The sequence below is a fragment of the Pocillopora damicornis genome, chromosome 1 (assembly GCF_964200805.1).
Source record: "Pocillopora damicornis chromosome 1, jaPocDami1.2, whole genome shotgun sequence".
NCBI classification, from domain to species: domain Eukaryota; kingdom Metazoa; phylum Cnidaria; class Anthozoa; order Scleractinia; family Pocilloporidae; genus Pocillopora; species Pocillopora damicornis.
Window position 1 is genome coordinate 11390685 of NC_142670.1, and position 24618 is coordinate 11415302.

Consider the following 24618-nt stretch of genomic DNA (forward strand, 5'->3'; position numbering starts at 1 on the left):
ATTTGGTAAAAATGCTTTGCTTAAAAATAATGCCCAGCCGGCAAAACAAAATGTATTGATGGAAAATGGCAGGGAAGTTAGAGTTGTACTCGGCGACTCACAAAAGCGTTCCTGTGTCCGTGGGCAAATATAAGGAAAACCCAGACCGCTCTAAGAACCAATCAGATTGCAGTATTCGTTACCGTGGCCTCTGAGAAAAAATAAACATAAAATCTGCAAATACATTTGATAGTGTTGGCATAATATGGATTGTCAAAATAAAATGAATTAAAATCAGTAAAGGTTCACTAGATTTCTTGAGTTGTAAACGAAAGGGGCGTTTTACAGGAGCTCAAGAACTGTCTCAGTTACTAAGCGCTTTAAATGTTTAGCAGGTTGTATTCTGCCTCATGGCACATGGCACGACCAATTGCCGCGCTGAACTAAAAGGTCTGGGCTCGAGCCATGGCTGGGTCTTTGGAAAGACACTTTGAATAGTCTCACATATAGAACGTATGCCTCTCTCCACCCACCCGTCCCTCTCTCCATAGTCCCTCTCTCCACTCAGGGATATCAATGAGTGCCAGCGAAGTGTCATGGAGCTCAGACGAATTACAGGTAAACTTGGTTCGGATTCTCTTCCCATCCGGGGAGAAAAACAATACCCAGGGAACTGGGGTGAGTTTTAACGAGGTGTTTCACTTCGCTATAGTGCTGACTTTTTTTTGTACCAAAAAAACGTCGTTGTAGTCTCTTCCTAAGTTTATCATAGACATTATCTCCAGAAGACTCTTTTTGAGAAGGCTTTACGATATCTCTACAAGACACTTTTTGAGAAGGTTTACTTCAAATATTAAAGAATCAACTTAATGATTACTAACTTTTTGATTCTCATTTTCGTCTTCATAAGGAATTTTATAGGAAAAACTCGAGAATAAACTGACGTAAAACTCTAAGGTAACACTAGACAAAAAAACGCAATTCTAACATAAAGCAAGTCTTACATAATTTGTAAAATAAAAGTGAAACAAAAAAACATATTTTAGAAAAAAAAAGAAATAACAAAAAGGAAAACAAAACAAAAAAGAACGTCCAAAAAGCAAAAATAAGACTTTCAGTTAAAAAAGTAGGATAATACTAGTTTTATTTCCGATTAAAAAAAATCATCAAAGAAAGTAAATATTATAATGCCTTTATCATTATGAATGAAGCTACGAGACGAATCCACGCCTGTTTATTAAAATGTGATAAAACTTTTCTATTAGGTTTTTTTTTAGTCACTCAAGTATTAATCTCACGAATGACAAGAAAAAATTATAAGAATATTATTGAAAATTTTGGATTGATGATCTAGGGAATCACGTAATTTCACTTTCCTTGAATGCGGTTTTTTCACGGAGGGACTACGACGGCAACATAGTTAGTTCGCCTGTCAACCAATATGGGCTGAACACTTGGAGGATGCACCAAAGGTCGTCTCTAAAAATTTTAGATGAGAAGAGACAAAAGAAAGGAAATTATGACATTGAAAAGGAAATAGTGCTCTGCAAATATGTATATTGGTAAATATGTGGGTGGAATACGTTAGGAAGGTACATTTTTTTATGTAATAGGACTATAAAGGGTGTGTGTATATGTACTTACGATCCATCAAACATTTTTGCTCGCCCGCGATTGATCTAAACGCAACGCGAGAGCGAAGATACTCCAGCTAAAACTGGGTGATATCTGAGACTATTACTCAAGCGGTATTCTCAAATTTTTATACATTATATCTATTACGATAACTCTTAGTTTCAAATTTTATTCAAGATTATATAGGGTTTTGTGGTTGTTACAGAAAAAGGGAATTTTTTTTTCCAAAAGTCGTACCAGCAATCACTTAAAAGAACCCACCCTGCATATGGTAAGTAGTTCGTAAACATTTTTTTACGCGCGCTGCAAAATCTTTGAAGGATAGTGAAAACAGTAGCCTCTATATTGCTTGGAAATATGAACTGATATTTTGTCCTTGGACATTATCTGTTCTTGGAAGTTCTTAGTTTTCCTCCAGATCCGCTCACGGAAAACTGTTTGCATCTTGGAACAGATGATATCCGCTCACAAATATCTGCTCATATTTTAGCGCCAAATAGAGGCTGTTGTTTACATAGATCTTTCCCACAGATTTTTGAATAGGACTTGACGCAGGAAAAGAGGTGGTTGATGGGCAGTTAGATAGGCAAGGAAGTAAATAGATAACCAGGTGGGTTAATAATGGCTGGATATGAAAACAGACAAGAAGGTAAACACGTGGGTAAGCAACGAAGGTGGGTAGGTAAGGTGGAGGTGGGTAAGTAGAAGGGTAAAGAGATGGGTGGTTAGGCGAGCACAAAGGCAGGTTAGTGGGGTGGGTGGGTAGGTAAGCAACGTAGGTAGCTGGGTAGGTAGGATGGGAGGCGGGTTGATGAGTAAGCAAGAGGGTAGGTAGGTAGGCAGTTACTTGGGTTCATAGGCAGATTAATAGGTAGGTAGGTAGGTAGGTAGGTAGTTTGGTGGGTTGGGTGAGAAGTTGGGCAGGTAGCTAGTCGAACAGTTAGGTAGTTGAGGACATATGTAGCTAAATAGGAAATGTTTATGTAGGTACTTTTGTAAGTAGGTAGGCAGGTTGGTAGATGGACAGGGATTGAGGTAAATGGGTGGGTGGGTAAGGAGGTAGGTCAGGAAGTAGGTAGGCAGGTTGGTGGGTAGATAGAGAGGTAAGTAAGTAAGTAGGTGGGTGGGTGAGTTGGTGAAAAAGTAAATTGGTAGGAACGTTTGTGGGTAATTAGTTAAAACAGTAGGTAGGTAGATGGGTCAGCAAGGAAGTAGGGCAGTAAGTGGGCAGGCAGGCTGGTGGGTGAGTGGGTGGGTTGGTAAATAAGTCAGTGGTTGGGAAGGTTGATAGGTAGACAAGCTAGAAGGAAGGAAGGTAAGTAGGTAAATAAGAGTGATGAGGGTAGGGCAGTGGGACAGGCTAAGCAGACTAGATATTTGTCATGATCACTCAAACAAACACAAATTAAACGTTTCTTTGAATTATTTTACAAACAATACCTCATCTTGGGAGACACAACAACAGCATGTACAAGGCTTCATCAAGCAGCAGCATACAGACGCTGCAATTCCAATGCCAAACTCAAGGGCACCAAGGATTACCATGGTTATACTGAAAGCTCTCAATTCTGTCGCTCCGTATAAGGAGCTGATAAGTAGGCCACTAATAGACGATACAATGGAAAATGCCATAAACAGGGCCGCCTTAAGGAGATAAAATGAAAGGTTCTCTTTTGGTCTGTCTGTAGTCAATATTTGACATTTAACAATTGAATTATTCAAAATCTTCACGACGAATAACAAAGAGGATTTGAATTATTTTGTACAATTGTTAGTGAGAAGATAAATAGCGTAATTTGTTTTAGCATTGTAATACGAGTATTTACACAGACTCCAGAATATGAAAATGCCTGGTATACGCTCGCAGTCTTTTAAGTAGTAGCTGCATTGTTTATGTATTCACAATAAAATATTGAATGATATCGAATCACCGAATCGGAGGTAAATTTCCATCCAACTCTGAGATTAATAATTGTTTTTACTGAACAAGAAAAAATACAGTTTATTTCAGTCCTTTTACCGAAAAATGATCGGAAACTAAACTCCTGACGTGCGTTTGGCAACTCGGAAGTGAATATTACTTAGCAATGTTCAACTCCAAGCTGGCCAATCAGCGAGCTCAAACGTTTCTAGAACTTGCTTTTAAAATAGCAAGTTCTCAAGCGGTTGTCGGAATTGCGCTATACAAAACCTTAGATGTACATGTACTTACATAGATGTTGGTTGTTGACGTTCTGAACATCCCAGTAGCAGAGATACCGAGGCCTCCTGTGATACACATCTACGATAAAAGCTTTAGATTAGCATAATGGTATTTTTAAAAATGATGATAATATCGCTTTGTCCCCTTCCCTCCTCGTCGAGCGAGCCAACGTTTGAGAATCGAGCTACACATAAGTGTAAAAGAGGCCTTAACATTCAGTGTTGCGTAATAAGTCATATGAGCAGTAGAGCACAAAGTTAGACTTTTGCGACTCTTCTTAAATACTCACGCTTTGTTTTTTTTCTTTTTAAACGGAAATTTAGCGACCTAACGTAAATATAAATTATAAATGAGTATGAGTCAATCGAATAAAATAAAATGACTTAATGATTTCATCTAGTAGAGCTTCTGCAACATGAAACGCGTACAAGCGATTTATTTAACTGCAGATTTATTTTTGTATAAACACGATTATGTACGTGTAAGGTAGTTCGTGTCGATGCTTGCTTTTTCACACATACTTGGTCAAAGGTCAAATGACTTCCGGTTGCACAGAAAAGAGTCATAGTAAATGTAAATTGCCTTCAAACTTCGATTGAAAGAAAAGGGACATTAGTTGGAAATAGTTGTTCAGTTTATTTTGAGTGCTTGTTTTAATCGCATAATCTTGGGTAATGGGAAACAACTTACAGTCTAGCCGGAATATTTTATTTTCTGTTTGTCCATTAAAATCAAAGCCATTCACGTCTATTCTGTAACTTAACTCGCTTGTTTTATTGTGGCTAATGAAAGCTGTCAAACTGCCCAACTTTTAGTCTTAGTCTCTTGTGAATGAAGGTAGACCGATAATGTGTACTTGCTAATCAGCATAACTCAAACCACAACACTTTTACACAGTTTCAAATACCAACTTGTATGAACGCTTCGAGCGAATGAGACATTAGGCGATCCATCGAATAAAGTCTCCGAAGCTACATCTTTCAGCGACTTTCATAATGTTCTAATTCTATCTTAACGCCCGGAATACTCTCGCGATGACTTTAGTGCAACATTCACTAAAATATTGCATTGCCACATTCCATCTTACCCAAATGCCGACCCAAATCCCAAAACATGAATAACCAAAATAAGACTCCAGCTGAAATCTGTCCACAATGCCGGCAACAATCAGGGCAAACCCAACGAGAATGTGAGCAAAGGCAAGACGTTGTCCTTTTGAAGCGATGCTTTGATAGTCATCCATGATTTTGGAGAGCTCGTATTCCGAGAAAAATTTGACTTTGAACTGTTCAAACCGAGCATGTCATGTTATATGCAAATTATGCAAATTAGAAGGATGCGTACGAAATGTTCCGCTTCAAAACTAACATATCTATTCATTTTGAAGCAATGATATTTGCTTCACGAATTTCCAGTATTTTCATCACCTTTCTATTTTTTTATGAGGATTAAACGATTTGATCTAAAGAAGAGCAGGCAAAATGCCATAACTGTGGCGTATAAAGACGCACAGTGTAACAGTGTAACGCAATCAAAATTTTTCAACAACAGGGTGACCAACACAAATTGATGTATTTCGCAGAAACAAAGCGGAAGCGGAAAAAACAAAGCAATCACATTGTCAGTTCTCGATGACGTACGACTGCTTTAATCCAGTTTTCAATGGATGATAGGAAACGGGGTTGGTATCTATATTTTTCTTCTGGTTCCGTTGGCATGATTTTCCGTCACAAGATTGTATCGTTTTGTGTTTCTAATTAAAACTCCGTCGCAAATGAACCAGCCTTAGAGGTTTTTGACGTTAAGCTGTTTCTAGGAGATTTTTTTTCCGCGCGCCTTGAAAAATTGAAGGATTATAATTTTGGCAGCCTCTATAAGGCTCGAACATATTCCAAGGTTACCGCTGTTGGACAACATCGCTTTCTCAAAGCGAACAGTTTTCCACTAACCTTGCTTTCGAGACATTCTTCTCTTCTCCGAATGTACAGTATTGGTGGACTGATCATTTCCCCACCAAATTGATGCGGCTGACCTCTAAGATGGAGCTGTTTACTTTAAGGCAAATGGTTGTAGGGGGATGGAAAAGACTCCAAACCCCTAGAGACGATAAGGAGAAAGACTTAAGATATACCAACACCAGTGTCACCAAACAACAGTGATGAAAGGTGATCTTGAATACCTTGGTCTTGTCTGGCAGACCACAACATGTCTTCGTGGTTATACCTAAATAATTGTTGCCATGCGACGAGCAAAATATATCAGAGTTATAAATATGAAAAAAGCTCTGACATTTGCATATCTAAATAACATCTCGGTCTGAATATCTCAATAAAGTTAAGTGAAATATTAATCAAACTATTTGTGATATTTTGCACCCTTCATGGCTGTTTGAAACGTCTTTTTTAACGGAGGCCGTTAAGAGAAAAAAGGGAGACAAGGGCCGCAAGCTAAAACCTCCTCCACTCCAAACCACTCCAAACCGAAATGAACGCCAAACTACGAAAATCTCTCCTAACTAACAGCGGTTATTGAAAGATGAGATGTTGCTCTCCTCGCTGAAAATCGAGGCATAAATGACGAGTATAGGTTTGCCCAACTTAGCGACCAAAGAAATTCGAAGCACGTAAGCTGTTTCAAAATCACCATACGATGCAGCAACTTCCCGTGGCAGCCCACTGCGGTTCAAAACCGGTCATCATAAGACGCGAAATGCAGACCGAGCAGTCTGCACTTTGTTCGCTACAGAATTTCAGCTGTTTCAGCTTGCGAGACACTAACAAATTCATTCATGACCCATCACGCAATCGACTTCGATAGGTACCCAATTTCTCCAGTATTATCCTTTTTTTTTTCATTTTTAGAAAAAAAAATACGTTTTCTCGCTTAAAATTTTTTATTCTACGCCTAGGTTGACATTAAATGGAAAGCAAAAAAATCTTTTCTGGGAACTGGTTTGTAACTTAATGATAAGTAGTGATGAACAACAAACGAGCGCCTTTTGAATGTCGGTACATTTCTTGTGCATGATGGGTTTCGTGCCTTGTTTAACACATGTACATTTCTCCTGAACTGTGATTCAACTACTACAACTCAAGTTTGAGCCAGATCGAAGCACCTCGTTTCGCTTCTACAGTTTAAAACAATACTAAGTGCTTCCATGACGGCTCGAAATAAAAGAAATAAAAACTTTAATCACTTTCCGACAGAACATTCTGCAAATGTGGGAGACTCACTGATGTGTATCAACTACAAACTTCAAATAAGGTAAACAACATTTTAATTTAGGAATAGCGTTTTGCCCCGTTTCTTGATCAAATAATACGCTTAAGAGGTGTGTACTCAAATTTTTTGTTTATTTTCCATCTGAAGGGAATTCATCGTAGCCGGCGTCGACCTTTCAACCGTACCAAATTATTCCGTCAGACTCCAAGCTCTAAAGAGCAATAAATGCAAACCAACAGTGACATATGTTTTCCTATATTTTCGATTTTTGGAAAAATAAAAAAAAAACCTCGAGTCTCGTCTGCTGGTCACTTGGAAATTGTCCAATTAACTTTTATTTCACACACACTCGAAATAACCTCGTCAAGTTTCGTCAGATAAAAAAAGAAAGAAACAAAACAATTTCTTAGTCTGCGCAGTCTGCGCAGTCTACAGTCTGCGTTTTATCGTGACCTGTCCAGGCACTGATTGCAAACACCTCTAATTAGATCATCATTTTTTTATCCTACCCCTGAGATCGTTCATTAACTAATATATCGCGTACCTCAGGAAATTGATGGTATTCTTCCTAAGTTAAAAATTGTTTCACGGCTTCAAGCGTGTATCAAGGAATGCTTTCTCAGAATCTTGAAAAACGCAGAGGTTCGCAGCGCAAGGAATAGTTCTCGATATATATATTATATATCCACAATCATTATTCATCACTTGGATATTATATTTAGACCCAACATAAAGAGCAACTCCCAGTTGGCTTGTTAACTCAGTTGGTAGAGCGCTGCGTCGGCATCGCAGAGGTCATGGGTTCAAATCCCATACGGGCCTGAGTTTTTTTCAGGTCTTATTTCAACTACTAGATCAGTAATGTTCATAACTGCCAGAATCTCTTCTATTTGAGTTCTTGAGTGTGTACACTGTTCTTTGGAAATTATGATATTTGGATATTTTATCTTTCTACATTTGCAACTCCGCTCTGCTCTCGTTCTAGATCCTTCTGAACCACTATCCCTCTTTTGTCTTTACTGTCACTGAATTCTACGACGTCAAAAACCGCTTCTTTGTGCATCAGATTGTCGCTGTTTTTCTTTAACTCAATCTTCTGTACATTAAATTAACAGAGTTTATCCTGCGCTAAGAGTAATATATAACCTAAAATATTATGAATTGAATCAAACTAACGATAACCAACCTTAATTCCATGGTTTCAAAGCACGAAAAATTATGTCCGCGTCCATGATCATTAGCCAGGTAATGATGCCCCAGTCACGGTTACCCTTGTCTTCTCTATGTAATCTCGATAATTTATGCGACTGCTTCGCAAGGCTAAGTGACTACTAAAATGGTGACAGGAGTAATTTTTTTCATCATATTTTGCAACTTAATGAGCGATAAAATTCTGGTCTCAATTTGAACGTAAATCGATTTCTTCGGCAGAAATCGAGTAAAGTGGAATATACCAGTTAAGTTATAAGTTATCACAAGAATTTAATATTTTTGCTTTAAATATTTGACGACAGGAGACCTTTGGAAACCTTGACTGACAAAGAACCCAGCGGTATATCCTTGAATGTGCTTCAGAATATCCAAAAATTAAGTAAAGTCATCTTTTTTTGTTATTCCTTCCGCAGGGTGTATATCTCTAATTGCGCATGTTCCGGTGCCCTAAAAAAATAACGAGTAATACTGAGCCGCAAAGATTCCTGTGCGACTAATTGCGAGTTCCTTGATTGGCCGTTTCAACCATGTTTTGACCAGCCACGAACCAGATTCACGCCTTTTCAGCGAGCTCGTAAGGGTATATTGATTAATTCAAAGCAGAGAATATTTCAACGGCGATCCGTAATGTAATGTTTTTGCTCAAACAAGAAATCAACCTATTGTAAAAAGTCCTTTTATGTCGTGAATTTCTAATTTTTATGAAGACGAACAATACTACGCACCTGCTGCAAATTACTTTCAGTCTATTGGTCCAACTAAGAAAAAAAAAATGGTGACTCCCTACACCCGCAATTAGGAAAAGCAATAAACTGCGAATATACACAGTGCATAGAATGAAGTTTTCAGGCATGAATAAGATACTGAATATTAACAAAACTAATAACATTCCGCCTGTCAATCTGCGGATCAAAGCCGCAGATAAAAAGATAAACGTTGTCTTTCTGTCGTCGAGGAAGGTGAATTTCCGCAAAGTAAAACTTACAGATCAATCGAAGAGGTGTCGGGGATGTATGGACGGTTGAATGGCAGTACAGTATTGCAATGAATTTGAACCGAAATGGAATTCATGATTAACTTAAAAAAGTAAACTCAACCAACTGGAAATGGCAGTCGATTGCAATACGATCGTTTAGTTAACGGCGAAAGGTTGATTGTAGAAATCAACCCATTGTAAAAAGTCCTTTTATGTCGTGAATTTCTAACTTTTATGAAGACGAACAGTACTACGCACCGGCTGCAAATTACTTTCAGTCTATAGGTCCGACCAAGGAAAAAAAAATGGTGACTCACGTTCCGAACGTTCTACCGAGTATTATGATTTGCATCTAAATCTAGCTGATACTAAAGAGTATGAAGACGAACAGTACTACGCACCGGCTGCAAATTACTTTCAGTCTATAGGTCCGACTAAGGAAAAAAAAAAATGGTGACTCACGTTCCGAACGTTCTACCGAGTATTATGATTTGCATCTAAATCTAGCTAATACTAAAGAGTATGAAGACGAACAGTACTACGCACCGGCTGCAAATTACTTTCAGTCTATAGGTCCGACTAAGGAAAAAAAAATGGTGACTCACGTTCCGAACGTTCTACCGAGTATTATGATTTGCATCTAAATCTAGCTAATACTAAAGAGTTTGAAATGCTTGAGGGAAATACCGTTCATGCGCTGCTCCCAAATACAATGTAACGTAACGACAGCTACTGATAACTATCTGTGTACATAGTGGCCTTGACGAGTTGGATGATAAGTGAAACCGAATCTAGAAAAATGTTCAAAACCTTTTTGAGAAGTTGTGCTCTGGGTAAGTACCACCTCTCTTATTTCCTTCAGGTATAACGTAGAAATGAGATCTATAGACTTGACTTTCTACATGCGAATAGTTTTTATCGATTTTGGGAACTTCCTGTGACACTCAGGCAAAACTGAGACAAGAGATTTTTCAGGTGGCAATTATCAAAGAAAACGATGGCGATTCTTCTCTTAGCTAGTGTCATAATGTTTTTCAGTTTCCACACAATGCCAAACGATTGAAAAACAATGGAAAAGTCATCGTTATTCATGTTGTTTTCGCTGCGGCAATCTGTGTAAGGAGCCACATGTAGAATAAAAGAAACACAATTATAGCTTAATTGACATCCTTCAAAGCTGTTGCGACAAGATTTGAAAAGAGAATCACGTACATTATCGCTCCCCGTTTATGCATTAGATGGCAGCCGGAAACATTAGAAGTTTTTCATTAAGCGACGGAAGTCGAGCGATTTAGAAGCAATCCTAGAAACTCTCTTTGCAAGTAGGGGAAGATTTTCGCGCTCTAGGCGCTTCCTGCGTGCTTGGGGACAGAACAGAGCACAGTCTAGGCTTTTTTATTTGTTGATTTAACAGGTATTAGGTTAGGCAGATGCAGAAATTAATGACCCGGCGATTGGAAAAAATTCTTCGATATCTTATGCCTGCTAAAACAAAAATAATAATTCAACGAGCTAGAAACCATTGAATTACTTGACAAAAGTAGAAATAACAATAGCGTGTTGAAATAAACCATAAGGGAATATTAATGAGCGGAAGACAACTGCAAAAAAATTGATCACGTATAACAAGTGAAATCTCACGCAATTTTTAGCAACAGACAAAATACGTAATTACTTGGACAACCGCCTATCGTTTAGAGTCGGAGACTGCTTGACCAGTTTTTAATGATTGCAGTTTTATTTTACTAGTACATTAGAAAATACCATTTATTGAAACGTTTTAATATTAGCTTTGTTGATGCGGTTTATTAATTCTTGTTTTTACGAAGCAAAACAATACTTATCATCTATTGCCTAGAGCCTTCATTTTAATTAGTCGTTCAATTTAAGAAGAACCGAGTTAACGTTATGACTTATGTCTCGTCGAGAAGACAGCGTCCCATCAAGAGTTACGACGTACTTAGCACCGTGCGTGCATCAAAAGAAACTCGAACATAGAGTTCAAAACGCGTTAAAAAACACTGCATATGCGCTTTGGTAAATGAACCGACGACAACCAAAGAAATGAAAACATTTTACACCATTACGATATGCACTTCCATAAAACTAGGAAAAAGATTGTTTTGCTGTCATGAAGTTCTTATTTCTCTTCAATAAAATAATGCTCCGCATCTGGAGCAAATACTCCGCGGTTTACTTGGCTGGTTTACTAAGGTACACAAAAAGAATACAACCTTGGTGACGCGAAGCGATCAAAGCCTATGATATGCAAAATTACATAGTGCAAGAGAGTTCGAAAGAGTTTGAAAGATATGCTGCACATGCGCAGCCTTCGAAGGAAACTTACATCAATCTCATGAAAACAATTGACAGCAATATATCCATAGTTTGTATTGATGAATTTGGATGATGGGTGGAATCAAAGCCAGAAAAATACATATGTTCAACGCGCTTTTTATAAGTTGCACGCTGAGTAAGTACCAGCTAAATTATATCTCTTATATCAGAATGCTGTAGAAAAGTGGTTTCGCAAATCATGAAAATAATTTTGGAAAAAGAATCAGGCTATTTGGTAAGACTTATTTTGCGTTTCTTTATTTCAGTACGATGCAGACTTAAATATTTGAAAACAGTCAGCTAGAATGACAAAATCTAATATTTTTAAAGATGTAGCGACCATTTTAAACCATGGTTGTTGGGTTATGACGGTTTGCACAACAGTTTTATTTCTAGCAATGATGTTGAGGATCATATGAACGCAGTCGCTTGGCTGTGATAGTGCTCTCGTCTTTCACCTGTAAAGTGGCCTCTCAGAATGATCGATGGTTTTTAATTAACTGGCCGAATACGGGCACTTGAGTTGACTGAAGTTGACATTAGGTTTGACAGATGTCTCACAGTTCGAGCCGGGCCGAATCGATATTTCCTAGTGATGGAGGTTTTATCCAGTTCTGTCTCCATTTTAATGATGATTTCTAGGCTTAACTTAACCTCAACCACTGTGATCTATTTGTGATTTGATACCTAAAGCTTAGTCCCAATTAATTAGTCTTTATGCCATCATAATATTAATTACTATCGGTTATCTGACGGAAGAGCAAACCATGTTTGAAAAGCTTGTCGCTACACTTTAGCAAGGAGAGGAAAGTTGCTATTCTGATGGCATTAAATTCATCGAAATATATGTTTGTATCTAAAATAAAGTTTTAGCATGTTTTGTTTTGTTTGAATTTATCCAAATTGCCCTTGGAATCTTCAGAAGGATCATGCAAATAAAGATATCACTCGGGACAGTCTCGATAAATTGTGGAAAACTAAACAGAAATGTCTGAAAAATAGAGAGGTTTTATTGCGTTGACATAGACTTGGTAAACACAAGAGAAGGTTGGATTGGGAGAAAGGTAGATTGCAAGAGGCTGTCAAGGAATTGCATAACTTTCGAGGATTATCCTTATCCTGAGAATTTTCTTAGCACAGAGGACGTGTCGAAATTATTTTAGTCAGCTACCAAATGTGACTTAAAAACTGCGTTTGTTTTGGAGAGCCCGCATACAGCTCGTTAGCGTTGTTTAAAGATTGAAGTCTAGTCTTCCGTAGCTTACAAAGACCAAAAACCTCAAAGCGTTGATCATTTTCTGTCCGGTGGCAGGCATTTTGACCGGAAAATATTTGCTGTCTTACATTAAACACAGAGGGATGGTCGCTATGTCGCACATTTCTGAAAAGAAACAACTACGTGAATGGACCTTTTACAGCGTTGCAGATTTGGAATTAAAAAATTTTGCACAATAACGGTCTGGTGTTGTAGCTTCTCTATCGGAAGCAAAGTTAGGGATGCAGCACATGCATACCATAAGTTATCGAAAATTCATTTCTTACCCGCGGAATCTTGCCTAATTAACATCTGATAAAATTCTTTAAACAGAAACTAAATTGAGATGTTTCATCCTGACAAGGTTTGAGCGACGGTTTTGGAAAATCTTCATATATGCTATTTGCGCATAGTTTTACTTTTGAAGGGCGCTTCGTTGGTACACGTGCTATTGAAGAAGTCGGCTGCGCATGACTATCACAAATATGTCGTGTCTTCTAAAAATTGGGAGGATCCGGATTTGGATTTGTAATCCAAGATTACACAGATCACGGTGCATCAAAGGAACGGAGCTTTAGTTCATCACATCAGTTACCATGACAGCAACTGGGAAATTGTAGAGTGCCTCAGCGGAATCGCGCGCTAAATTTAAAAACGAAAACAAGATGGCCGTCGCGGATAGAGCAGCTGAAGTACTTACTTCTTTGTAATTGAACACCGCTGGGAAAAATAATTGATTTCGGATCCTTTTCCTAAAATGTATTTGATAGATCACTGATCTGAAAATGGATTCGCCCGAAAGGAACGCTACAGATCAGAAATCCTGATCCGGATTCTCCCAAAGGAATGCACCCTTAACGTCAAGTGTCGATCATCTTCCGAGACAATTTCTTGAACGCGAAATTCCCAACGAAAATAAAGTTTTCGTGGACGAACGTGTCTCACGAAGTTCGCTTAGGCTCTCATATAACTAATTCGTATTACTTTGATTTATTTGGAAATCTGTGAATTAAAGAGATTTTCCCAAAAATTAAGTATTTCATCCTTTTCCTATTTCGAGTTTTTTTTTAAGTGGGGGGTGGGAGGTGAGGCCTTGCTATTGAAAGAATTTTAATCATAAAATCTGGAGATTACATAATTACTGTGACTACAGTAAGTCTGCATACACGAGTGAGCCTTTCTTAGGATATTTATCCCCATGCAGTGTGCAGCGCTTAGTATACTTTACCTGCTAATTTTTGAGTGGTCAAAGACATTTGTCAATACAACTCTTTAATTTGTCTTCTTAGACGTCTTTTAGGTAAAAATATCTTATTCTAAAATTCCTATTTGTAATGAAAAACACACCGAATGAGTGAATTCATCTATGGCCACACAAACTGGCCAGACAAGTAACTTTTCAGCGCCAACACATGTAAAAACAATTTTTTTTAAATTTCCCTTTACAGTAATGCTGACTTTGACAAAGCATTTATATGGATCAGGTGAGAAGTGCTAATTAAGACTCTAACAAACATGTATTTACTTTCCCGAGAATAAAAGGGAAACATGGTAAAACTCTGAGAGATTTATCAAGATCAAAATAATTACTAAGCTAATCATTTTCGAAGTGCACTTAAAAACCACAGTATGCCTCAGGCCTCAGAATAAATACTGTTAATTTGTTCTCACTCTGATCCCAGAACTACCATTTACAAATTAAAACAAATAATAACAATAACATTATGAAAACTATGGATGGTCTTTGCCAACAAGCTATCCATGTTTTCTTGTGTTTAGTTATTCCCACTTTATAATTTTTTTTCGTTTTTTTTTTCCCAGAATGCCAGATTTCATGTTTTGAAGATTCCTGTTACATGTTGCAAAACCAAGGACCGAATTGAAACAATAACAGAATATTATGTAAAAAGCAGGGGGCTGACCTAGTTTCCATTGAAACCGTAAAAGAATGGAACTTTTTAAATGACTTGATTCAAAAACCCAAATGGAAATATAATAAGTGGATGATTGGTTTGGAAAAAGAAGCCGGCAATTGGACTTGGGTGAGTGGAAAACCACTGACCATTTGCAAATGGGATAAAAACCAGCCAAGTGACGACGGAGATGTGGCAATAATAGTCAGGACGTCTTTGAATGATAGTAAAGTGGGCCTATTTCAAGTGACCCACGGGGATCAGCCTTATGCCTCAATTTGTGAAATTACCAAAGGTAAGAGGCAACACAATTGAATAAACTAGGGGTGTGCTCAAAGCCCTTGAGCGTAAAAAAAGTGCTACCAGACCTTGATAAAATGATAAAACCTTGCACCTTTATTTCCCTTATTGTGTGGAAGCTTCAAACCAATTTCTTCATTTTAGTTTTAAAATGGCCAATATTCTTGGTCTACCTAAGCCTGATAATTTAATTTCGGTCATCGCTAAAATTTTCGAGCTTCTCACAGTAATGAATGAAATATCGTTGCAAAGGTGTCAAAGAACATCGTGATAATGAACATATTTAAGCTTTACCCTCGTGAATAAATGGGAGGAGACCCACGTTTTAAAGAAATATTGTTTACCTTCGATAAATTTCCAAATGGATATTATTTTGAAGACTCGTTTTCTCATTTTGAAGATTGTTTTAAAGACTCCTGCTACGTGTTTATGGCCTCTGGGTTTACATGGATGTTTAACAGAGATTATTGTCGCGACTGCGGAGTTGACCTAATTTCCATTGAAACCGAAGAGGAATGGTTCTTTATTGATGGCGAGATTCGAAATCGCGATACTGCGGAGTGGTACATCGGGTTGGAAAAAAAGGAAAGAAATTGGACTTGGGTGAGTGAAAGGCCACTGACTATCGGTAAATGGAGATCAAACCAGCCAAGCAATAACAATAGAGTGGCATTTATAATCAGGGAGTCTGATTCGGGTGAACAGGGCTTATCTACTGATCCAGCGGGGACAGATCCCAAAGCTTTCATTTGTGAGATGCCCAAAGGTAAGACAAATTTGCGCCTGCTTAGCGCACAATAAACAGAGAAGCGCTTGTCTAGGCCCTTAGTGAGACAGAAATGTCATCATGGACCACACTGTCATGAATATATTGATCTTGGATTTGCGCGTCACGTTTCCTTTCCACTTCGCAAATTTGTATGAACTATTCATTATGGATGACTTGCAGTCGAAAATGGAGACCATAATACTCGATCTACCCATCCCAGCCACTTTGATATCGAGCATCACAAAATAGTCAGACTTAAGGTTTCAGAACCGGAAATTAAAAGAATTGAGATTGATGCAATTATGGTGGACTACTCAGTTCGTCCAGCATGGTTTGCCTATAAACGAGACTAGAGAGATTTCTTCTAGAAACATGCCATATTTCGCAACGCCAACGACATTTTGTGATGCTGAATATCATCAAAAGGGAAGGTGTAAATTTTAATGGCATTAAACTTACTGAGGATGAACTAAGTTTAGTAATAGCACTGTGTACGAGAAAGAATGCAGAAATCGGCTTAGGTATATCCTTACTTTTATTTTTTTCCCTGAAAACTCATCGAAATTAGCAGGGCCATCATTTTCATCTGCGACGGTATGGCCATCAGAATCGGCAAAGGTAGTAGCGTTGTTGTCGTCATCGATCTCTTTAGGAACGTCGCCCTCACTGTTGCCATCACCATCGCTGTCTCTGTTTCGATTGCCCTCGCCCTCACCATCGCTGTCTCCGTTGTCGTCTTTGCTGTGGCCATCGCCATCTTTGATAATACCATCTTCATCGCCGTCGCCTTCAAATTCAGTTCAGAAGCTGGTGAATTTTGTGATTATTTACCATCCTTGTACATGTTAAGTTTCAGAATGTAATTAGTTCATACCAATAACTGACACTTTCACTATCTTAGGCAAATGAATATGTTTCCAAACTTCGCGGACTTGATAGCAACAAAAAGACCTCTTTGAAGGTATCTAACTTTACCAATAACTAATATATTATCGTACAGAATATATCCTAAAAAATATGTAAATATATGTGTATATATAATTGTGGGAAATTGTAGCAAATGCTGTTGGAAAGTGCTCAATACACGTGAGTGTACAGCGAAATAAAGTTCAAAATGACTAAAATGAAACATGCATGATTCCCTGTAACTCACGAGTTACATGGAGTAACTGAGACTGACAGCAGCTATTGTATTTTCCTTTTGAAGAACGTTCCCTTTAATTTATTCTATCGGAAGCTAATGGAAGAAGGAAAGGTGTATGTATCATATACATGTATATATATATATATATATATAAATTCAAATAGCGACGTTTTGAGAACGAGTACATATTTACATATATGCTTATATGTACTTTTATATGTAAAGAGAGACAGTGACAGAGGGCGGGAAAGAAATTTGATAAGGCTACCTGAGCCAAGGAAAACACAGCTTTTAAACAACACTCTGTATACTTATATCGTTCTAGGACCGGAACAGAATTAATACTAGACACATTCTCCACGCTTCTTTAGCATCAAAACTCTCATCTTCGTCGTTCCTTTTTTAATGTTTGCACTGCTTATCAAATAAAGTAGATTCCAAGTTGCCGCGCGTCTGTTTGGTTATGGATAACAGAAAACTTCAGGAGTATTGACCAAATCAATGATCAGTTTCTTTGTTCTTACCACATTTTGGCGTCGTTAATGATCTATAAGTATTTCAACTGTTATTAAACAGATACATGGCAAAAGGGTATCTACTTGTAACAAAACAACGTTATAAGTAATTAGAACCACACGCTTGACATAGATCCCTATGAAATTATTGAAAATCACATGGATAAAATTGTTTTACGTGATTTCAGGAGGCTGTAAACGTGTTTGAAAATTTCATCGTCAGCTTTGAAAATATGACAAAACTTCATGTAGGCCAGTTCACCATAGACGAGTTTCAGAAAGGAAGAGAATCCATCTTTAATGTGGCTGTCGCCTTCGAGAAATTTGCTCTTAATTATGGCAAGCATCACCTTCCAATAAAGATTGTAAGCCACAAAATGGGTGAGTAAAAACACCACCACTTATCAGATTTGTAAATAAAATTCTTCGTCGATGCTTATTCACGGTCTGAGTGACTGATACTTTATCTCCTAAATAGGATAATGACTTTTACAACTGGGCTGGGTTGTTCTGAGCTAAGTTTAGATAGTCGAGGATTCATGTGAAGTCTGATTTCAGATATGAAAGCTATAAAAGAAAATTCAGCATAATTCTATTGGACTATTGACTATAATCTTCATGATTGTTTGACTCTTCAAAAAGAGTGAAGAAAATTATCTCAAAATGGCTTTTGAACGAAGGAATAAAGAAACCCGGATCAGAATTTAACTTTAGGTGAGCGCCTCAGAACGCCTTAGGTGAGTGGCCTCAGAACAACTGAGTGGGTCCTGAGTCATTTACAAACGCTTATGTTGGATCTAGTCTGTCTCTTTATTCTTCAATTTTTAGTCGTATTCATCCATAAGCGGGAAGTCTTTTTTTTTTTATCCTTCAGTGCTGGAAGTCCAAAAGGCCTACCGCCAAAATGCAAGTGACTTTTACCTCGACGTACACGAATGGCAAACGAACATCAATATTGCCTCTTCAAATTTTGCAGATAACGGTTTGTGTTACCTGTTGTCTTCAGTCTGAAAAAAAAAATTTATATACATATATATAAATATGGGGGTAGTGTCTACCTTTGCATAAAGTGCTCAATGCTGTGGTAGCAAAGCTAAGTATACATAAGTTAAAGAATTAAAGAGTACGCATCGATTCTCTGTGACTCTGAGTTTCGCGCCTAAGCGCTCGTCAGACAGAACTTTATTCAATGAATGAATGCCTCCTTATATACAAATAAGATAAGTAGCTAATTAATTCACTAGTGTGATGATCTGATCTATGTCTGAAATAAAGATTCTATAGAGCTATTGCTGGTGGCTTGTGAAATTTGCTGAGTAAAACTTATTCTCTTAGCGGCATTTAGAAATGAGATCTGTTTTTTTGTTTAATAAAGACGGCTTCTTAGCTCTAACTAAGTAAAGTTTTTCTGTGAGGCACAAGTGGCACCGCTTGCTTTTGTTGCTGTAGGCCGGGGCGGTCGCTAAAATACTCCAGTTAATTGCAAAATTGGTGTTGTTGTCTTTGAGTGTCCAGATCTGCTTTGATAGTTCCGTGCTGTTTGAATAGTTTCTGTTCCGAAAAGAAAGTTTGTGTTGCATATAACACTAACAGAAGGAACTTTTAAATAACGTTATTATTTAATTAGTAAGTCTGTTGTAATCTGATGTCGATGTTCACTAGGGAGTATTTGTTCTCATGGCAGCATTTAGAAATTAATTCAGCTCTTTTGTTAAGGTTGCTTGCTTTGTCGGCTTTAATAATGTAGAGTTTTTCAGTTAGGCAGAGGTTACATCGTCTGGAAATATTGTTATAGGTATCGACACCAGATTACAATTAAACAGCGTTGACGTTATTTCTCACGGAGGACAGTTCACAAGCTTTCGCAGGCTTTGCTTCCAAAACCTGCGCTCATCGGGTTTATTTGTTTTATAGCCTGAAGGAAATACATAGATTTACCTTTTTTAGGATCAGTGGTCGTCGGGTGTGTATATAAGAATCTGCAAGACATACTGCCGAAAAGTCAACCCAACAGGAATGGAACAGGAAGCACAAGGTAACAATATTGTCTTCTTTGTGCTCAAAACACCTGGCCCTGGTTGTTCGAAGGGTAATTAACGTTATCCACTGAATAATTCGCTATCCGGCAGATAGAGCAAAACATTTTGTTAACACTTATCTGCTGGATAGCGTCGACTGGCGTTATCTTCCCTACGTAGAGAATATCGGCTAAGATATGCAAATAGTTTGGTATCGTCACCACCGCTACCACTCTTTTAAACCACCATATTTTTGTCACATTCTGGTTCATTTTCAAATCATTGTGTACACAGATATTTGGGTAGCAGAATAATAATGGCAGCAATGGAACCTAAACCAAAAAAATTGCTAGAAAATGTCGTCTTGAAGTTCAAAAACATAAAGGTAAGCAAGATTAAATAACATGAAAGTAAAGAGAGATTATTTGGAATGTGCTGTTTTATTTCATCTCACCACGATGATTTTATTTTCAGATAGAAGAAAGGGTGAAGAATTGCATGTTTTGGAGAGGCTTCAGCGAAAGGTAAGAAATTGCAATACATCATTTACTTTTCTCAGAATTTTCTTGTTCGTTTGGTCGTCCGTTTGCCTCTATGTTCTCGCCAATATTTTCCGTGAATTTCGTTGTCCAGTTGCTTGTTGGCTGTATTTGCGAATGTCCTCTTATATTCCGGTTATCACGGGAGACACTTTTACCTAGAATTGTTATGTTTCATTATTTTTCCCTTAATTTAACATTAATTTTCCCTTAAAATTTGTCCTGATAAGATGATTTTCTCTATTGAAATTATTTTTCCAAGCTATAATCCTTCTATCTACGACAACTTCTGTCTAAAAATTTGTAATACACCCAATCAAAGTTTGAATCTATGCCTAACAAGGAAGTATTGTAAATAGTTTCCGCCTTGACTTATTAAACCTAACAATGAACTGCAAATAGTGTAATCGATATTATGAAATCAAAAGGGTTTTGATGAAATTCACTCTTTTGGTACCATGGAAGGCTATTTCCTACAATACGTCTTGCCTGCTGAGGTCATGCTTCCTTTGCAGCTCCGACGGATTTTCAGACGAAGGATGCCATGTAGTTACGTCGAGGAGCAATTCAGAAGAAACAGTTTGTAGCTGCAATCATTTGACTCATTTTGCTGTTTTATTAGATTACAACGATGGTACAAAGGTAACCAATTATATGTATGTTCTTATTCCAGCACTGGTGATACATGTATTAATTGAGCTAATTCACGTGTCTCTATTTTCTTTTTTTATGCTATGTGACGCAGCTTTCCAAACAGGAGGAGACTGTGTTGAAGATAATTACCTACGTAGGATTAAGCTTGTCGATCATCGGGATCCTTGTAACATCAGCCTTGTACTTTTTCTTTACGTAAGCATGGAGGCTAAATAATGGATGAAGAACACATTCTCAAGTCTTCTTCTAATTACTATCGATTGTAATTTCTCAACAAAGGAAAAAAAAAACAAAGGAATAAACGTAACTTTAAGTTATCCAAAATGTTCCTTTTAATCTCTCCGAAATTAAGGTAAAGTAAGTCGATTAAATAACCAATTTACTTTACATTTCATGTTCAATTAGAAGAGCATTAACAATGTATGGTCTCTTTCCTCAGTCCTTAATGTTTTCTTATTCTATACTAACTTGGCTTTTTATTTGCCTTTTGATTCTGAAACTTTTGATTGACTTAATTTTTTTTGGTGTTTGTTTTGTTCTGGTTGGTTTTTCTTTTTTTGCTTAACTTTTCATTTGAATTATTTTTGTTTTGATTATGTTTGTTTTTTTTACTCATTTCTGGTTTTTGTTTTTCCTTCCTTTTTCGTCATCTTTCATTTTACCAGAGATGTCCGTCAACCTCTGTCTCAAATTCGATTGAGTCTTTCTGTGTCACTCGGAGTTGGACAGCTAATTTTTCTCGCAGGAGTAAACGCCACAGAACACACGGTGAGAGGCTTCTCCGATCTTTTCATTTAATTAATCAAATCTTTCTCCCACAACAAAAAAAAACATATTTTCTTTTGCAGGCTGCTTGTATCGCAGTAGCAGCTCTGATGCAGTATTTCCTGATGGCTGCCTTTTGCTGGATGCTGGTCGAGGGAATCTACCTCTACCTGTTTGTTGTGAAAGTTTACAACATCAACACCAAGATGCACATGTATCACGTCATCTCATGGGGTATTTCCATGACTTATTTTATTACAACATGTATTGCAGGTAGTACCGTGCTCTCAAATTTGGTGTTGTCATCAAGTCAAGTGCTTTGAATTTATTTTTTTGTATTTATGGGTAGGTTTCCCTATGATCATGATGGCCATTTCACTTGGCATTGCTGTTGCGAAAGAAGGAATACAAAGCTATGTCAGTGATAAATAGTAAGAAACACATCAATAGGTTACTTTTTACCTTTCTTCTCTCTCTCGCGCACTATCAAGTTAAGTTCGTTTTATTTTTCTTGTTCCGTTTTTCCTTGGGTTTTTCTTTTTAAATCATTGTGATGACTTTCATTCTTGTCTTTCAATTTTATTAGTTGTTGGCTGTCTTCGACCAACAATCTGATCTGGATATTCATCTCCTTTGTAACGTTCATCGAAGTTGTGAGTTTATGATTAATTTATTTCACGGTGCTTGGTTTACCAAACTAGTTACTCACTATTTTTCTATTGGACTCACTATGTTTTTTGTTCGACCTAAACTAAACAAATAACTTCTATACTAAGATTCTCTTGGCTTTTCGACTACCAAGTATAGAAACTTAATTCAGTGATTTTAATGGCATTTTTAATAGGTCAACATCTTGATACTCGTACGAGTCATAAAGGAGATGACCAATTTGGTGCAGCCAATAGGTGAAGACGACCATATTCAGCAAATACGGTAGGATTCACAACACAAAATTATTCAAAATAATGAAAAAAAATTTCCTTAACAAGCTGTACGTGCGGCAACGTTCGCCCGACTCCCTCATCCCTTGACCAGTTTGCTATTACGATACCTGTTAATGAGACTGCGAAAAAAATTATCAACCCTTATGCATGCACCTTATATTTTGTTGTCGATCTTAGAATTGGTATCAAAGCTTGCGCACTGATGATTCCTTTACTGGGTGTCACGTGGCTGTGTGGTCTTCTTTCGCCTCTACAAAAGGCTTTTGCTTACATTTTCACAATGCTCAACTCTACTCAGGTGAGTGTCCGATTGAAACTCGTAAACCCAATCAATCTAGATTGTTCAATTTACACAGCTCTAACCGAAGAGAGAACCCTTTACAATGATTAGATGATATAAAAAAAATTAAAAAACCTGTTAACTATCCACTTGACCCGAAATATATTCGTAGCAGTCTTGTTAGATCTATTAGATATTGATTCTTGAAGACGATTATTATATGCATTGTGCACTGAGATACCCAAACAACGCACGCTCCGCCGCTTCCTACCTAAGCGCAATATTGTAAAAAAAATGATTTTGAAATTATGTCTCTGCAACAGGGTTTCCTGATTTTTGTTCTACACGGCTTACGAAACAGTCAGGTAAGAAAAGAAAACTAAGTCAAGAATAAGGAAAGTGCACATTATAGCACAAATGTTTAAGCATGAATAACTATTTGAATGAAATTTGAAAGAAATGTATCATTTGTTGCTTGTCTATCTGCAGATCAGAGAGCGATTGAAAAGAAAGATGAACGTGGTTTTTACCACTTCAAATAAGGAGGACTCCACAAGGAAGAGCTCACAGGTCAATTCAAGTGACGTCGGCGATGCCCGGGCAGTTGAATTGCAGCCTCGCAGTGACGTTAAATCGAATTAGCACTGTACTTAAGTCAGTGGATTTAACTGTCTGCCAGTAACATTCTATTCCATTGAACGATTGTGTAGTAAATAGCGATTAGTCGATGGCGATCGATCTGAGTTTCAATCTGCTGTTAAAATGTAATGTAGTAAAAGTAAATTAACATAAGGTGCATCATGTAAGTCGTTAGTTTTTAGTTAGTAGGACGGATGTAGAGCTATCGAGTAGAAATACTGTCAATAAATTGTTACAGCTATTATTATTATTTTATTATTATTAAGTGAGATTGTTCTCTTGCTTATTGTTTTAGCAATTTACCAGCTGCAAGTGCTATTTTTTATCTTAACGGCCTTTCCAGAACATCGCATACATGAACTTGCTAAAGATCTTTTGTTAGCTACATGCTAAGTTGTCCTCACTAAGGATCAAATTATCGTAACTACAGGTTGGTCTGGCTTGTCTGTTATTAAGTGACTTTCATTAAAGATTACATCTACTTTAGAAGTTCAATAAACTTATGGCATGAAATTATTACAAATTCTTCTTTAATTAACACTGTTTAGTTCCAACACGCATTTAACTGCCTCCTTTCAATCCTCGTGCGCTACATTTTAACGCTTGCTACATGATGCTTTCACGTTTCATATCGGAGAAGATACTTGTCAAACAGTATCTTGTTACTGTAATATTAGCAGCCTCGTCCAACATCTAATGTTATCACTTATGAATAAACAGATGAATAGATAGATGATGCTGAGTTAATGAATAAATAACTATGTTAAAAAAGAAAGAAATTCTAGGAGATTACATATTTTAACCCTTTAATGCCCAAGATCTCATTTTTAATTCTCCTCACTGTCTGCCACACAATTCTCAGGTGCTACTTCTGAGAATTTGGTACTGTATCACCAGAAAATCCTCAAACTTAAATTTTTCCTTGTTCTCATAACCTGTCTGATCGATATTGTATTGATACTGTAAGGAGAAATTCTGTCTTGGTCACTCATGGGAGTTAAAGGATTAAAGATCACTTGAATTTTCAATCCTTATTCTCCGCTTTCCTTAGATAAGTATTTCTATTTCGAATTGTAAATGTACCGATGAGTTCTGATATTTAAAATTGGAGCCATGGTAACCAAAACTGGAGAAAACTTCATTTCAAAGTGATCGAAGAAAAATTGCACACAGTAGACAATTTAAAGGAACAAAGCGCAGTAATAAATATGTTAGTTAATTAAATGAGCCTCATTTCTAAACGTCAATACAAGTGAGACATATGCTGTTGCATCTATCCAAATTAATGTTTCTTGTTCTTGTGAACACTTCTTGAACAA

General features: G+C 37.3%; 2 protein-coding genes and 1 non-coding gene across 4 annotated transcripts; 2 read left to right on the top strand and 1 right to left on the bottom strand.

Moving 5' to 3' along the window:
- Nucleotides 1-806: 806 nt before the first annotated feature.
- Nucleotides 807-6004, bottom strand: LOC149051956 (uncharacterized). 2 transcript variants are annotated; one of them, XM_089203944.1, is made up of 4 exons: nucleotides 5767-6004; nucleotides 3827-3895; nucleotides 3055-3258; nucleotides 807-1458 (listed from the first exon to the last, which is right to left on the bottom strand). In XM_089203944.1, exons 1-4 carry the CDS (start codon nucleotides 5821-5823, stop codon nucleotides 1372-1374), a joined length of 417 nt encoding a protein of 138 aa, XP_089060070.1. In that variant the 5' UTR covers nucleotides 5824-6004; the 3' UTR covers nucleotides 807-1371. The 2 variants fall into 2 exon arrangements, with proteins under 2 accessions (XP_089060070.1, XP_089060016.1); XM_089203890.1 differs by lacking the exon at nucleotides 5767-6004 and adding an exon at nucleotides 4905-5211.
- A 1784-nt stretch (nucleotides 6005-7788) lies between these two features.
- Trnaa-ggc (transfer RNA alanine (anticodon GGC)) lies at nucleotides 7789-7861 on the top strand. The gene has a single exon. It is a non-coding gene; the product is annotated as a tRNA-Ala (tRNA).
- A 9856-nt stretch (nucleotides 7862-17717) lies between these two features.
- On the top strand, nucleotides 17718-24078 carry LOC149051958 (adhesion G protein-coupled receptor D1-like). The gene is made up of 15 exons (XM_089207128.1): nucleotides 17718-17841; nucleotides 18335-18442; nucleotides 19408-19495; nucleotides 19773-19863; nucleotides 19953-20002; nucleotides 20533-20659; nucleotides 20763-20866; nucleotides 21337-21439; nucleotides 21520-21670; nucleotides 21786-21867; nucleotides 22023-22089; nucleotides 22281-22369; nucleotides 22558-22678; nucleotides 22984-23025; nucleotides 23150-24078. The coding sequence occupies exons 1-15, from the start codon at nucleotides 17838-17840 to the stop codon at nucleotides 23300-23302; spliced, it is 1380 nt and encodes a 459-aa protein (XP_089063254.1). The 5' UTR covers nucleotides 17718-17837; the 3' UTR covers nucleotides 23303-24078.
- Nucleotides 24079-24618: the final 540 nt, after the last annotated feature.